Source organism: Schistocerca gregaria, chromosome 3, assembly GCF_023897955.1.
Source record: "Schistocerca gregaria isolate iqSchGreg1 chromosome 3, iqSchGreg1.2, whole genome shotgun sequence".
Classification (NCBI taxonomy): Eukaryota; Metazoa; Arthropoda; class Insecta; order Orthoptera; family Acrididae; genus Schistocerca; species Schistocerca gregaria.
The window spans coordinates 869,928,276-869,944,105 of NC_064922.1; the positions used below are offsets into that span (position 1 = coordinate 869,928,276).

Consider the following 15,830-nt stretch of genomic DNA (forward strand, 5'->3'; position numbering starts at 1 on the left):
TTTTAAGTTTCCAGAGATGGATTCCTATTCAAAATATTATGTACTTACTGGTTCAAATTGCTCTGAGCACTATGGGACTTAACATCTGATTATCAGTCACTTAGAACTACTTAAACCTAACCAACCTAAGGACATCACACACATCCATGCCCGAGGCAGGATTCGAACCTGCGACTGTAGAGGTCGCGCGGTTTCGGACTGAAGCGCCTAGAACCGCGGCCGGCTATTGCCAATGCGTCAAATCTTCTTCAATGTCAACGATGTTACTTTCGTGAGTGAGATTCGAACGCGGAAATGTTACTGTGGCAGACCTGCCTTGGTGTTCGGCGTTTTTATGTTCCGAATGTTTCTACGATCCGCATCACTCAAGGGGACTTACTAGCTCTTCCTGAAGAACAAACCTAAAAATAACATATACGAAATAATACAAGAACTGATAGAAGAATGATAATTTAAGAAGAATGTAGGCCCTGAAAATACCCCCGCCACATATAAATATAATAAATGTATGGCGTTTATTGTGAAACTAATCTGTAATTTTACAATTAATATAACGCCAACGTATCCCGTTACATGGTGAAAAAATCGTGTACAGGGTTGTCATTCGTCTCGATATATCGGGATCGTCACCTTCTTGTTCCGACAAGACCCAATTTTGTTCCGATTATGCAAAATTCTGGCTCAAGTAGTAAAGTAACGAACGCTATCTGCTACGGCAGCATGTAAATACAAGCCCCAGTTAGTTTTACTTACTGTTACGTCAACAAGTTTATGTTGAAAAGGTCGTCTTACAGCAGGTGTTGCAAGTTGAGTATCCTGTATCGACAAAGCAAGCACATTCTACTTCTAGCGGCCATCGTTCGAGCAAATACCAGACCTCTCTCTCTAGTAGTATGGGATTGGAAGTATTTAAGCAGCGCCACAAGGAAGAATCGGTCAGTTCCCATTCGAGTAGCGATCTGATAAGATGATTCTTCCTAAATGCAATACGAACAACGAGTGCAAGTTAGTAATGTTTGCGGTACATACTGCAGGTATATAGGGCGTGAAGTGTATAGTCACGTGTACTTCAATGAATAAAGTGTTCTTGTTGACTGTTTACCGTCTAATAAACTTACAGCTTTTGGCAATGCCTAAGGATGGAAAGAGAAAGCGTCACTTTTCAGATGATTACAGAAAAGGGCGGTCTTTAGTCAAGAAGGGACGTACCGAACAAGAAGCGTTGTGAGATTAGTAGCTGTTTCATCTCAGCAACTCACGGAGGTAAGACAGATGTGAGGCGTCACATTTATGTGCAGAATCATACAAATAGATTCACGTTAACATAGACGCCAAAGACTATTTCTACGGTCATTAAACAAGAACTAACAGTAGCTCATAAATTTGTCTAGCATCATGAAGTCCGACAGTTCTCTTCACTGTATCAAAACAGAATGCCGCAACGTAAAATTTGCTTCATGTTTCTGAACTGAAGCTTGGTTCCGCTTGAAAAAATATAAAAAGCGTTGAGAAGAATTAAGTTTCGATAGCTGAAATTAGAAATATATTAACAGACACTCAAAGTTGTCTGAATGAAAGGAAGACCGCCAGTTTTATTGGCATGCAAAGCAAGATAAATTTGGACAAATTGAAGGAGGAGAACCCTAAACAAGAAATAATTAAATTTCGAAATTTGTGGAAGAGGCAATGGCTTTCTATACCATGGCAATTGATTAATTTGCTATTTCTTTTAATAAATATCAGGTATTTGACGGGATAACGCCATCTGAAAAACCAGCTTGGGTGATGATTGGAAACACTATTTCATACGGACTAAAATTGTTTTCAGAAATATATGTATCTGAAGAGCTTTTTAGAAATTAAGCGCGACACGGAAGAATGGAAGTCTAAACACTCCGGGGAAGAAAGGTAGATTTGCTTTCTTAAGAAAACAGAAAATCGTGAACGCAAATGTAAACTGCGGGGATTTGTTTTCCCCCATACAACTGCATTGTGGAAAGAGTATTTTCGCTATGTCGGCCCACATGACGGATGAAAAGAATCGATTGCTGTCAGGGACTGTAGAATCAGTCTTACAGTGCCAGTTTAATTGAAGCTGACTTGCTTGGAGTTTTATAAAAACGTAAAAAGGACTTACTGAAAAAAGGCGAAATCTTCCGAAAAATACGACGCACCAACTAGTTCAATTCTACAGCCTCTTGTCAGTGTCCGGACGAGGTCCCGACTGTATATGGCAACCCTACTCCTGTAGTAAAGTAATGGGTTGATAAATGAAAATAAATAAAAACAATAATCAGGTTTTGAACACGGGAAGCAAAAGTGAGAGGCCACGACAAGAGCCACTGTCCCACTATTTTGGCTGTCATTTTCTCGTGCTAAAAGACATCTAAATTACGTCGGAAACTTTAATAGTCCTCCTCTGAGAAACGGTCGAGTAACTACGGATAGGTCTTAACATGTTCGCTTATTCTGACTCTTCTTTCACCAAGTGAAGCTTCTAGGAAATCGGGTTGTGGCACTTGCCATGTTCTCCTCGTCAGTGCAAAAAACCATGAACAAAACTTAATGTGTTGTTCAGTTTTATATACAAAACATAATTCTATACAATTGACTCAGAGGCATAACGCCATACACTTTAAAAATAATGGCTTTGAAAACATGATACACATATTTAAAATCTGCTTATCGGGTCATTGGTATTTTGAAGGGTAAAACAGCTGAAGCAAGAAACAGTGGATACAAAAATAAGCGCGAAATGATATTTTCATTGTTGGAAGTGTTTCGTATATCAGCTATTCAATACAACTATAATCATTCTATTTTCACAAATCAAATTTTCATAAACATTCAACAATTTTAATTGTGGTGATAATCACCCCAGCGCAAAAATCTTGCATACATTTTAATGTGCTGTAACTATAAAAATGAACGAGGCGCCATTGGATACAATTGACACAGAAAGTCATTATTTTGAAAATAATGCTTTTGAGAACAGGGGAGATATAGATTTCCAACGTGTTTATGGGATAATATTGGTCCAACCGTACTAGGAGGCGTAACACAGCAAGAACCAGCCTGACTCGTTTTTTTTTTCTTTTCTTTTCCTTTGTCACAGTGAATGCGCCACGGCACATAGAATGCCCACTGCCAATGTATATTCAGTATTGACTGAGATCTAATGCACGATGGACGTTCCAAGTTGGAAATCATGGTGGTTTAATTAATTTGACAGTTATGGGCCACTGCTACCTTGGAGTAAACAATGTGCACCTTCTGTCACTGAGTATGCAGTACATTTATGTCAAAATTTCACTTAGGTATGTCGTTTTACTAACGGAAGATGTTATATGGGAGAAGAGCCCGGCCAATTGCCTACAACATTGTAGTCCATATTCAAGGCATTGAAGGGAAACGTGAAGAATGTGGAGTCAGAAGAAACTGCACGAAATTCAGTGGCAGAACAGTCAATTGAGAAAAAATTTTAACATTCACCAATCAAAACATTCAAGTCACATGTCTACATGGTCCTAGTCATAATTTATGTGACGAATCTGGATGAGGTTACTTGCTCTCATAAGCTTAAATTAAACTGCCGGACTAATCAACAGCAGTAAACTGAATTTAGCTTCATATTCTGACTATTTTGGCATTGCACCGTCTTGTGCAACAATGAGTATTAGCTCTTACAAGTTTCTCACATATACATCTACATGCATACCCCACAAGTCACCTGACGGTGTGTGGCGGAGGGTACCTTGAGTACCTCAATCGGTATTCCTCTATGTTTGGGATCTAATCTCTCTGATTTTATGCTCATGGTCTCTTCGCGAGATATACGTAGGAGGGAGCAATATACTGCTTGAATCGTGGTGAAGGTATGTTCTCGAAACATCAACAAAAGCCCGTACCGAGCTACTAAGCGTCTTTCTTGCCTAAGATTCGATGTTCAACTACAATGGCATATAGGCGAGAACTACGAAGACGAATCAAATATAAACCAGAGTTTTTGTTTTACGCGTCTTTTGTAAATGGCGAGCTGCGCACTCTTTGCTCATTGTTGCTTTCGTTTCAGGGATGTCCTCCACAGTTAAATCGTTTTATCATTTGTTTAGTCAGAATCGCAATGTCAGAGCAATAGATACTGTTGCGCAAGGGATTATAATCGAAGTTTCTCACGGTGGAGGACGTAACACCATCCGAAATTTGGAAAAGACTTGCGGCATAATTCGGGGACAACACCCTGGGAAAGATAACGATGTAGCACGCCATGAACAACTTTTTCGAGGACTATAAACAGTTGAGAATGACCGACATCATCCCAGGACAAGCACGACTGAGGAGAATATTCGCACTGTTAACCAACTTATTGAAGACGATCGCCAAATAAAAGTTGCTCAGGCTATCATAACAGACAGCTTTGGATTTCGGAAGGCGTCCGCTTGTCTTCTCACCGCGTCGTTTCAAGGGGTGCAAACGGCTACTTACACGCCACCAAACTGAAGGGGAACTTTTTTTTTTTTGCACCGGCTTGTGCCCTGGGATGAAATATGGGTGAATCATTACACTCCGGAATCTAAAGGCAGCATGGATTGGCGCAAAAAGGACGAATCTGCGTCTACAAAAGCCACTCTCCGTGCAACGGTCTTATTTGTTCTTAAAGGAGTTCTTTCTCATTGATTTTCCCCACGAACGTCATATTATGAACGCTGCATCCTAATGACAACTTTTGGATCAAACAAAATGTGCATATCGTCAGAAAAGGTGCGCATTTCCAGCATGGGATGTGATCGTGCTTCAGGACAATGCCCGAAGTCACACAGCTGCTCGATCTCAACAAAAAAAATCCAGGAATTGTTCTGGACCACACTAAAATGTCCTCCCTACTGTCCTGACGTGTCACCCTGAGATTTTCGTTTGTTTGGCCCACAGGTAAGAACTATAGCACTGCCGAAGTGTTCATACGCAATTGGTCGCTGTCACAGCCACGTTTCATTTTACGAAAACGCCATCAAGAAACTTCCTATCTGCTGGGAAAGATGTCTTTCCCGTTCAGGGGCTTATATAGAAAAATAAGTCCGTCTTGGTGAATTTTTCTGAATCTTAAATAACCCCATAAAAAACTTCCGGTTTATATTTTTGACTCACCCCCGTTCATGAACTGGATCATATCAGAATTTTGTGGAACACCTTTATAAGTAAATGCACACCATTATACAGTTCGCATTCTTACTATAGATTAGCTGTTTGTTGGTCTCCAGGGTAACTGCCCTTTCAAAGTCCATATGACACAAACTAAATAAATATGGTATAGAGTAAAAACCGCTGCCACTCACAATAGGTGATTCATTTAAAACAGTGATCTCCGGCCCTGAGCTCGGAAACATGTACCTGAATATAAACCACCTAAAAATGGGCACAAGCCCCTAACCGTTAGTGTGTTAAATAAAATCACTGGTAGCGGTTTTTATTCTACGCCCCAAATAGCAACAGCCACAAGTTTAGCTGCAACCATTATGGATAAAATACATACAAATAGACATGACATGAAACTTGTAATGATGAGCAATGCCTAATAGTATTACATGACAAATGGTGAAGTTCACACTGCTGGAATAAAGAAAGAAACAAATCTGTACCACAATACTACGTACGAAAACTTTCTGAACCTATAAACCGTATAAAGCGAAGAATGAACGCTGATAATTGGTTTAATAAGGCTGTTGTCCCTTTGTCGACCACGCACAGAGACATCACTACTGATGAAGAAACTGAAAAACCACAGATGGAGTTATATACAGCACGATCAAGGGAGGATCTGATACCTTTGATCAGTATTGTGCCGTGGCGAGACAAAAACGAAGTTGTGAGCTTTGTCTGTGGTTCGCCAAAATGGATCAGGCAGGTACGGTATCAATGCAATGATTCTGTATGGAATGGTCAACCCCAATTGTTAGAATCCAGTACGGGGGTTCCTACAGAATCTCTCTGTAGATCTTTGCAAACTTTCTCGGAAAACTGCCAAATGTAGGTACGCAAGCAAGTGTGAATAGATGCATTTCTTATGTTCTTCAAAAGCCGCTTACTGTGGAGGGTTCCCAGAACTTTACATGCTGTGTCTTCAAAGCGCAATACGATTCATACGCTCGCAATGAAAGCAGAGGAAAACATTGTTGGTATTCGGTAAATGTAGCAACAGAGCTAAGTTGAGCCGAGAGTGAGGAAATTATGATTTAATTTATGGATAATTGAGATAATTTCGAATTATTTGTGTGATATATGTATATTTCATTAATCGAACAACACGTTCATCTGACTAAACTGCGAAGAAAATCTTTGGATCCGGATCACTTTCAAGTCTCTATTGAAAAGCTTCCATGACAGTTTGTCTCTAATTTTGGATGCAATAATACTGTTGTTCCAGAATAAAAAAATTCACTCTGCAGTGAAGTGTGCGCTGATATGAAACTTCCTGGCATTAAACTTTCTTGCCGGACCGAGACCCGAACCCGGGTCGTTTGCCTTTAGCGGGCAAGCACTTGCCGCGAAAGGCAAAGGTCTCGAGTTCGAGTCTCGGTCTAGCACACAGTTTCAATCCCCCCAAAAGTTTCAATTCTAATATTGATTGGAACAGTAAATGACAGGTGAAATAAAATGCGGTTATCGTACGAGAGGCCAGTTACAGTATAAAATATTCGCAAGTTCTCCAGCAAATAATATAGGTGTCGTCGGGATCCTGGTGTCCAGAATTTCCGAAGTGAACACTACTAGGTGTAACATGGAGCTTGTCACTTCTGGGTAAACTGGCCCTTGAGATGACGTACACGCTTTGAACGATTCAAGGATGGTGAAGAAAATTGGCCATGCTCTTTCAAAGGAACCATTCCGGTGTTTTCTGGTGTGCTTTAGCTCTCCGTAAGAGCTGCCTCTCACCCTTACTGCCAGCTCTACATTACTTTCTCTAATGGCAGCCACTGAACTGTGTATTATAATAATAACCGCTATTGTCTGGCGCTGTTCTATTTAGTAGTCGTATCTGGAAGTACGTTTGATGGACACTCAAGCACTTAAGTAGAAGCGAACAAATATATGCCCCACTAGTTTCAGGGAGGTAGTAGGCTGCAGACAATCAGCTGAACAAATTTAATTAATGTGGCTGGTGCTTACAGCCCACATATAAGAACGATTTCCAACTAAAAATTGACATTCAACGTCAAAATATGCAACGGTGTACACCTACCCTGCCCAGCTCACTTTAGCAAATTATCGAGACAGCTGCAGTGTAATATCGAATCTGAGCACCGCGCGATTTAGAATTTTTCATATGTGTTCACATAAGTCTCTCTCTATTTTGAAAGTCTTGTTTTCTCTTTATCTGTGTTTGCGTAATAATTTTTGTTGTATTCCGTACCTGAAAAACAAAATGGGTTTCCCTTTTTGGTGACCACACGTTTCGACATCGAAAGGAGATTTAAGTGAACATATGAGCCAGGAAAAAAACCTGGAGAGCAACTGGGGGTTCTACCGTATGGTATAATTCAATGAATTACTGCACGGTTGCAGTAGTTAGGTGGTAACATGAGCAACACCCTTAAAAAACGATAGCTGCCGTACATGTAAATGCAAATTATAGTTTTAATACAAGACTTCATGCAGAGACATATTGTAATTCACTGATGTAAACAGCTGGTTTACCTACCGTTTAGCTCTCTCCAACAGCCCAGGTCCCGCCTGCAAAAACTGAACAATACCATTGGGGACAGAATGGTCTACGCCGCTAACATCTATAATGTCGTCCTCTTGCGACAACTGTACACCCAATCTCTGTGGTCCGTTTTCTCTTGTAGTAAACTGAACGAATCTCATTTTCAGGCCGTTAGCGCCGGTACAGAATCTTCTGTTTGTTGAAATAGTGCTACACGCATCTGACAAGTAACAGCCAAGTCTTCTCTCTGAGGAAAGGACCTTCCCTTTTGCAGTTTTCGACACACACTGTTGTACTCTGTACGAGAAGTTCTTGTTTTGTTGCAGAGATAACGCCGCTGATTTAACTAGGAGCTTACATCTTCGTCTTACGGGCATCTTCGTCGATTATGTAACCCCACGAACACAACTAACCACAAGCACAACTGTTCCACCAGTGGCACCAGCCTGTCGGCGACTAACGCAGACCCGCCGAAAACCCTAATCGATATATATCGTACTGTTTTGGTTCTATCGTTCTCGAAACGCATAATCGATAATCGTGAATTGCGGTGACAAGAATCGAAAATGTGGAAAGCGGATGCGGGCAGAATTCAACAGTTCCCATCTTTTTAATTTTAATTAATTATACTTTATTCAATATGAACCTGACATATTTGCAGGAACTGCTACATCTGTCTTGAAGAAACCCGTAAAACAAAACAGTGCAAGATGCGTGACACTGACCAGTAAATAATTGATTTGTTGATTTCTGTTTATGTTGAGTTATTTCGAAGGCATTTGGATGACAGTAGAGGTAAGATACAAAGTAATTGATTTAAATATTATTTTGATACCACTGTGGATACGTAATCAGTACGCTTCATTGATAAGATGTATCCAACATTCATGAAAAGCGCACATGATCACTCCTTGAATTTATGTCTTAAAGATTGACATTAGTTTAAGAAAAATAGCGTTTATGCATTTAGAAACAGTAATGCTTCAGTGAGCGCACAAAAATCGATGATAGCTTCGTATCGAAGCTATATAAGTTAAGTACATATTACAACCATTTAGATGGTCTTTCCCTCAGAATGTAATGCATTTGACAGAATGCTCAATTACATGCATGTTACACAATTATCTGAGTAATTAGTGGAGGATCATGTCATGATTACTGTCAACTTGACTGTGACTTCTTATGTTGGGAGTATCGTACAACGATGACGGGAAAGCATGAATTGCAGCTGACGTTGTCCCAAAGTTTGCTGCTCTGTTTAGTGTGTTGGTGGCGATAATTCCTCTGTAAGAAATGTAGTAACAACAAAGCTAGCCACTGGTTGGTATATTGACCTATGAAAGTAAAATACCTCATCCTTTGAAACAAATTTGCTACAGTTTTCGTGGGTCACCATTGATTTCGTGTTGTTCTCTGCTAGACTTGATATATATTGCGGGGTGGCATGTAGAATGTGAAGACTGAAGAAGAATGCTGTCAATATTATGAAATCATTTTTATAAGCATTGAAAGAAATGCTCAGTTTCTGATTCCTTGTAAAATGGCGTTGAAGTTCGCTATTGACAAGTAAAGGAAACGAATAATTCTATTATTGGTAATTTTAGAACCCCATTGTAAATTTAAATTATTTATCTTATAGCCTAACGTAGTGTTGTCTTTTTTTGCATATTTCCCCTGTACTCTGTAATGAATTCAAAGGTATATAGTTTGGTATTGCCCAAATAAATAAATATACTTTTAACATTAAATTTCTCGTATTCAAATAGTTTGTTTGCTATTTATACACCTGTGACTTCTCTGTTTTATATCAGTGGTAGGTAGTAGCAGACCTATCCAGTATCTAAATTATATTTTTATCATGCTAAAACATGTACTACTGGTTACAAGGAAAAAAGTGAAACAAAAGAGCTTCAGAGCACCAATAAGGCAATTATTTGACCAACGTGTACTTGACTTGTGATCTGACTTGCTTCCCTTGTGTCCTATACATATTCATTTAAAGCAATAGTTCAAATGGGGTATCTTTTGTTCTAGTGCTTTGTCAATGCCTTAATATTTGTTTTGAGACTTCTTGGATTCAGCCTACGTTGGCTCGAAGTTGTTTCTGAATTTATTTTACTGAACATACAAAACTATTTTTCACCATTATTGTTTAGTTTTATTGACTGAGTAACTGTCTCATTATAGCCTATAGTTCACATTGTTTTTTAGTTTCTGTATTTCATCAGAACCCAAGTGCTATATACTTGACTTTGTGATGTTGCTGTAATCATTTAAGAAAGCATGGAGACACTGGTGCCAGTAACTGCCTGAAAAATTCAAGATAAGGGCGGTGAACCTAACTGTGGAATATCAGCATGACCATAGATTCTATTCCTATCTTGCAAGATATTTTACATCACCAGATAGCTTGAGTTTGTATATCACCTTGAGAGGCTACTGACATTATGCGGAGTAATCGGGTGAAGGAAAAATATTTATTTATTTATTTTTTACTATCAGTATATCAGAAAAATAAATAACAGTATCAGGAAAGTGTGACAGTCTTGGGACAGAGTTCATTAACCCAAACAACTTTTTAAATGATGAATCTTTGGAGAGATGGCCTGCATCTCAATAGATTAGGTGCTCTGACTTTCAGTAAAATGTTCATAAATGTGTGTAAAACCCAAAAAAGCAAGAGAAACTGGTACAGTACAATTGAGGGGGAAGGGGGGGGAGGGTGACAGAGCAGAGCTTCAAATGGAAAATAAAAATTATTGATACCAAAGCCATGAAACAGAAGGTTTTTACAAGTTTTAAATAGTATTACTAATGTTAAGGTAACTAGCATCTTTTGTATAAGAAACAAATCTCATGGGGGTACCTGCATTCTTTTTTCCCCTTTAACATGTTCTAAAGTACGAGAATATTTAAGTTATTTAAATGAAGAGAGTTTGTTTGAGAGTTGCTCATAGAATTAAGTGATCTGAATACTGTGATAATAGCAATTTATAGAATTCCTGGATTTACTGTAATAAAAATGTTCATCGCTAAAATCCAGTGCTTCTCAAAAAAAAAAAAAAAAAAAAAAAAAAACCTTCAGAAAGAATTAAGGAAAAAATTGTGATTGCAGGAGACTTCAACTTAAATATGTTAGTTGATACCTGTGATTCCACTAGAAATCTGGTTTCAAGTTAAACTTTTCTGATCACACTAGAGAAAATAGTAAATTAGTGACCTGCGCTGATAATATTATTGCAATATTATGAAGTTCTGCTTAGACCTAAGTATTTTGGATCATACAGTTCTGTTTATTGAGCTTCCAATTACAATAAATATGGATTTATTTCACAATAAACTAAGTACTGTAAGCTGGCTTATAGACTGCTACCAGGAAATGCCATAAACTGTGGCAAATCCTTAATTTTTTTTTTTTTTAGATATGTTTAGTGAATCTTTTCCTCATAGATTTTGGCAAGAAAAGTAAGCAGTGAACTTAACTGGATTACACCAGCAATAAGATTTTCTAGTACCAGAAAAAGGAAACTCCACAATTTGTTAAACTTGGACAGAAATCCTGATTTAGTTATGTATGTCAAGTGCTATAAAGCCATATTCAGGAAAGTTGTAGTTGCATCTAAAAAAAATGCCCAATAATATTTTCATCCTCTAACACTATAATATGACAAAAGCAGTGTGGTCAGTTCTTCAGTCAGAATTATGAGCCAAACTTAAAAATCATGAGATTTTAAAAATTAGCTTTGAAGGTAATGCTGTAATAAACACTGTTCACATGTCAAATTGTTTCAACAAGTTCTCTTTAAATGTAGTGAGGTCATATGTAGATATAGTAGCCTATCAAGACAATGTAAATTTCAGAAGCTTGGTAAATAATCATAACACCTTTCAAACAGTTTGAAAAAATTAACCAAAGGGATGCGGATAATGAAATTTCATCTAAAAAAAAAAAAAAAAAAAAAAAAAAAAGAGCTCATCTGGATGGGATGAAATGCCCACATCTGTAATCAAGAGAATGTATAATATCATTTCACAAACAATTTAAATTATCATAAACCAATCTTTTGAGCAGGGATATTTTCCATATTAAAATATGCTGAGATAAAACCACTATTCAAAAGAGATCGGCAGAAGATATGGGATATTACTGCCTTGCCTCTCCTCTGCTGGTACTTTCTAAAGTGTTTTAAAAGAGTGCAGCAAAGCAATCTAAAAAAATTTCTTACTGTAAATGACATAATTTTTGAAAACCAGCCCCGACACCAACAAGGAAAAAGCACTGTAAATGCAGTGAATGAGTTTACTCAAAAGATATGCTCCTCATTAGGTGAGGGTAGAAAGATCACAGGAATATTCTTTTATCAAACAAAAGCTTTCGATTCAGTGGACCATTCCTTACTTCTATGCAAATCACTTCTATATCGAATCAGATGCATTGTTTTACAAAGGAAACATGGAGTAATTATAACTTCAAATTCAAGAAATTACTCCTCAAACTGGAAAACGATTGGCTAAGGAGTCCCACAGGGTTTGAAATTACGTCTCTTTCTGTTCCTTTTCTACATAAATGAGTTACCGCTTGCTACTGATGATCATTCAGTTGTATTTGCTGATGATAACATCAGTTCTAATTCAAAATGAGGTATCTGGAAGAATTTTGGAAAGTATCATAAATACTTTAGAGAAACTTGAACTTTGGTTTCATCAAAATGGACTGAAACTGAATGTAACTAAAACCAAAAACATGCAGTTTGAAGCTAAATCATTAGACTAAGGTGAAATAAACGTGACTTGCAATTATCAAGCTACCACAGAAGCAAACCATATGAAGTTCTTTGGCCTAAATCTTGATAAAAATTGATATAGGAAAGTACACACTGACTGCTTAGCAAACATACGTAATAGCCTAGCTTCTGCAGTGTGTGTCTTGTTAAGTGCCACAAACATAGGCATCAGAAAGCTAGTCTATCGTTTAAGTCAGTTATTCATAATGACATAATTGTCTGAGGAACTTCAGCAAATGTCACAAGTCTTACAGTATTACGTAATAATAATAATAATAATAATTAGCAACACGTTTGTTGTCAAACAACAGGCATCACATTTATCACGGTTAAAAAATCTAAAAATGCTATCTGCTCCTTCATGTTACATGTATGAGGTATTGTTGTTCTTGTATAAAACTCAACATTCATCTAACTCTTTTATTTCGACCACAGCTACAGCCCTCGCCACAGAGAGAATTTTAAACTCCCAACATACCATTAAAAACACTATTGCCAAACACCAGAGTATGTGGGTTTAAAAATTTACAATAAAACAAAAGGCAGTAATATATTTAACATGGATTTAGGTTCACTGAAAAGATTATGTCTTACCATCCAGTAGGAAAATGTTACTATTTCTACTGAAGTATTCTTTGAGGACAGTTTCACAGCTTGAACAAGGAAATTAAATATTAACTTTTGTTTACGTAATTGTGTAGCAATATCTTAGATGGTATATAAAAATACTGATAAGACTGCAGTATATCAAATCGATAATGGGTAGAAATTGTATGTTGTGAAATGAATAAATTTATCTACCTACATATATATCTATTGTAAATGCCTTCTTAAGGGCTTGCATCCTCTATGGAAGCTAATTAAAGCCTTAGAAAAAGATTTTCTGTTGGGTGTAGTTCATTAGCTTGAGCACGTTCATTTTAAGACACCAAGAACACATGGTTGTCCTTTCTTGGTAGCTACTGTTGCTATGACTATAGTTAGGGATACTACTGTATGGAGAATAATAGAATTTGTCGATGGAACTGCTAAGACACACAGATACATCTTGATATTTCTTGAACATACATTTGGCAGTGAAGGAGAAGATTTGGAGGTGTATTTTGATTACTTGAGATGAAATAATGTACTGATAAAAACTGGGTCTTATTTCAGAACACTCGTTTTGCTGAATGTCTCAAAGTGTTGTTTTGAATAATTGTGTAATACTTTATTTGTGATGCTGATTCCTGCAGAGATATGTATGTGTAGGCAGGAGTAGTAAGTAGATATAAGGGTACGCTGCTATCATCTCTGCCAATATGAAGAAGGGGATAACAGTCACAGATCAAATAAGCCAATTTATTATTTCCAGTTCCATAGATTCATATATCAACAGATTACTGGATAGAGAATGAATCAATTTTTACAAATTATTGTTTAGTACATAAGTTCAGCATATAATTTACCATACATTACATGTATAAATTTCGATTAAAGTTACGCTCTACATAAACAAAGAATGATGAATTCATCACATAGACCCAAAGAGGTGATGATGAGTTGCAGAAGGCACAATGAAAAAGACAAAAAAATCCTTCCACACACACACACACACACACACACACACACAAAAAGCACAACTCTCTGCACACATGGCTATTATCACCAGGTGAAGTAAGCAGCAATCTGGGGTGGATGGTGGGGGTAAGGATAAGGCGTGGGGCAGTGAGAGAAGGAGAGCAGGGTAGGGGCAGGAAAATATGTGGTGCCTCTGAGATCATTCAAGGATGTGGTGATTACAGGATGGACTAGGTGCAGAGTTGGGAGGGTGTTCTGTGGGGAGGGCTCGAGGGGGGGTGCGGGGAGGGGGACAGTGAAGCATAGAAGGGGAAAGGAAAAGACTAGTTGATGTGTTGTTGGGATGGAAGGCATGTATAATACTAGATTGGGAGTAGAGAAGGGGGACAGGTACATGGAGAATACAGACAACTTCAGTGTTGAGTCAAGGGAGTTACAGAAATGAAGAATGTATTGAAGGGAGAGTTCCCATCTGTGCAGTTCAGAAAGGCGGGCGTTGATAGAAACACTCGAGATGGCAAAAACTGTGAAGCAGTCATTGAAGTGAAGGGCATCGAGTTAGGGAGCATGTTGAGCAACTAGTTGTGCAGCTGTCTCTTGGCCACAGTTCGGCGGTGGCCATTCATTGGGACAGACACGGTGTTAGTTGTCATACCCACTTAGAAAGTGGCACAGTGGCTGCAGCTTACTATGCAGATCATATGACTGCTTTCACAGGCACCACTGTGTTTGATGTGGTAGGACATGCCTATGACAGGAATGGGACAGGTTTTAGTGTGAGGATATTGGTGCACATCTCGCATCCACATATATTGGTGGGATATGGGTTGTGAGGTGAGGGTTCGAGAGCAGAGGTGAAGTAGGGATGGACAGGGATATTGCATAGGTTCAGTGGGCAGCAGATTACCAGTGTCAGATTAATTGATGGCGTCATTGTGATGTGGTCAGAGGGTGAGGACCTCCTACACACATCCCTCCAGAACCTCAACACCTTCTTGCCTACTCACTTCACCTGGTCCTCATCATCCCAACATGCCACCTTCCTCAATGTTGATTCTGCCTCAGTGATGGCTAAATCAGTACTTCTGTCCACATTAAACCTACAAACTACCGACAATGCATCCACTTTGACAGCTGCCACCTGTTGTGTATTACGTATCCTCGTATTGAGGAGTTGTCAAAGACACTTAAAAAGAATAACTGTTTTTTAACAAAACCACAAGTCATTTATGATGTTCATGGATGAAACTCCACAAAACTACATACAACTGAAATGTATCTCCCAGTACATTGTCTGTTATGTGCCTACAAAACAAACCCCAGAGTCATGATAGACAGTGACATGAAGACCTGGGTCATTATTGGGCCAGTATGGCTGACATGCTGTTGGTGAAGACTGTGACAAACTGTGCCGGGTCTGACACTGTGGAGTGCTGAGAGAAACGGATGGTACTGCCAACTAGTAGTGCTGGACTGAACTGCTGATGTAGCCCGACGGAACTACTGGTACTGCCAATTTGAGGCATAGGGCACAGACCAGTGGTGATGTAAATAGTTGGGAACAGCGGGGTATCAATGTGGTGCTGTGAGGGCATGTGATTTGGCCTAGCAAAATAGTGCCCCGTTAACAGCACACTCTGCCGTGACAGACACTCTGCCTGTTGGCTAGGTAGGTGCGCCCAGATGTTGTAGAGGCAAGATGTATCTCCGTGGTAATCAGCCCAACCATATATTACAAGGAAGTATCTCTGTTTTGATGAGAGCCACCTATGCATGTCGTCCTG

At 38.7% G+C, this 15,830-nt stretch overlaps 2 protein-coding genes across 3 annotated transcripts in view; one reads left to right on the top strand and one right to left on the bottom strand.

The window, feature by feature from the left end:
- LOC126354907 (fumarylacetoacetate hydrolase domain-containing protein 2) overlaps nt 1-8,197 on the bottom strand; it is a 147,374-nt gene extending 139,177 nt beyond the window's left edge. Inside the window, exon 1 of the mRNA XM_050004977.1 lies at nt 7,697-8,197. Within this exon, the coding sequence (XP_049860934.1) occupies nt 7,697-8,079 (383 nt within the window). The 5' untranslated portion in view covers nt 8,080-8,197. The remainder of the gene's footprint in view (nt 1-7,696) is intronic.
- Nucleotides 8,198-8,247: 50 nt separating this feature from the next.
- The window catches only part of LOC126354908 (BLOC-1-related complex subunit 5), a 70,415-nt gene continuing 62,832 nt past the window's right edge, over nt 8,248-15,830 (top strand). The window contains exon 1 of one of the 2 annotated variants that reach the window (XM_050004979.1): nt 8,248-8,497. The gene's annotated coding sequence lies outside the window, so the exon portion shown is untranslated. The remainder of the gene's footprint in view (nt 8,498-15,830) is intronic. The other variant, XM_050004978.1, reaches the window with a different exon arrangement.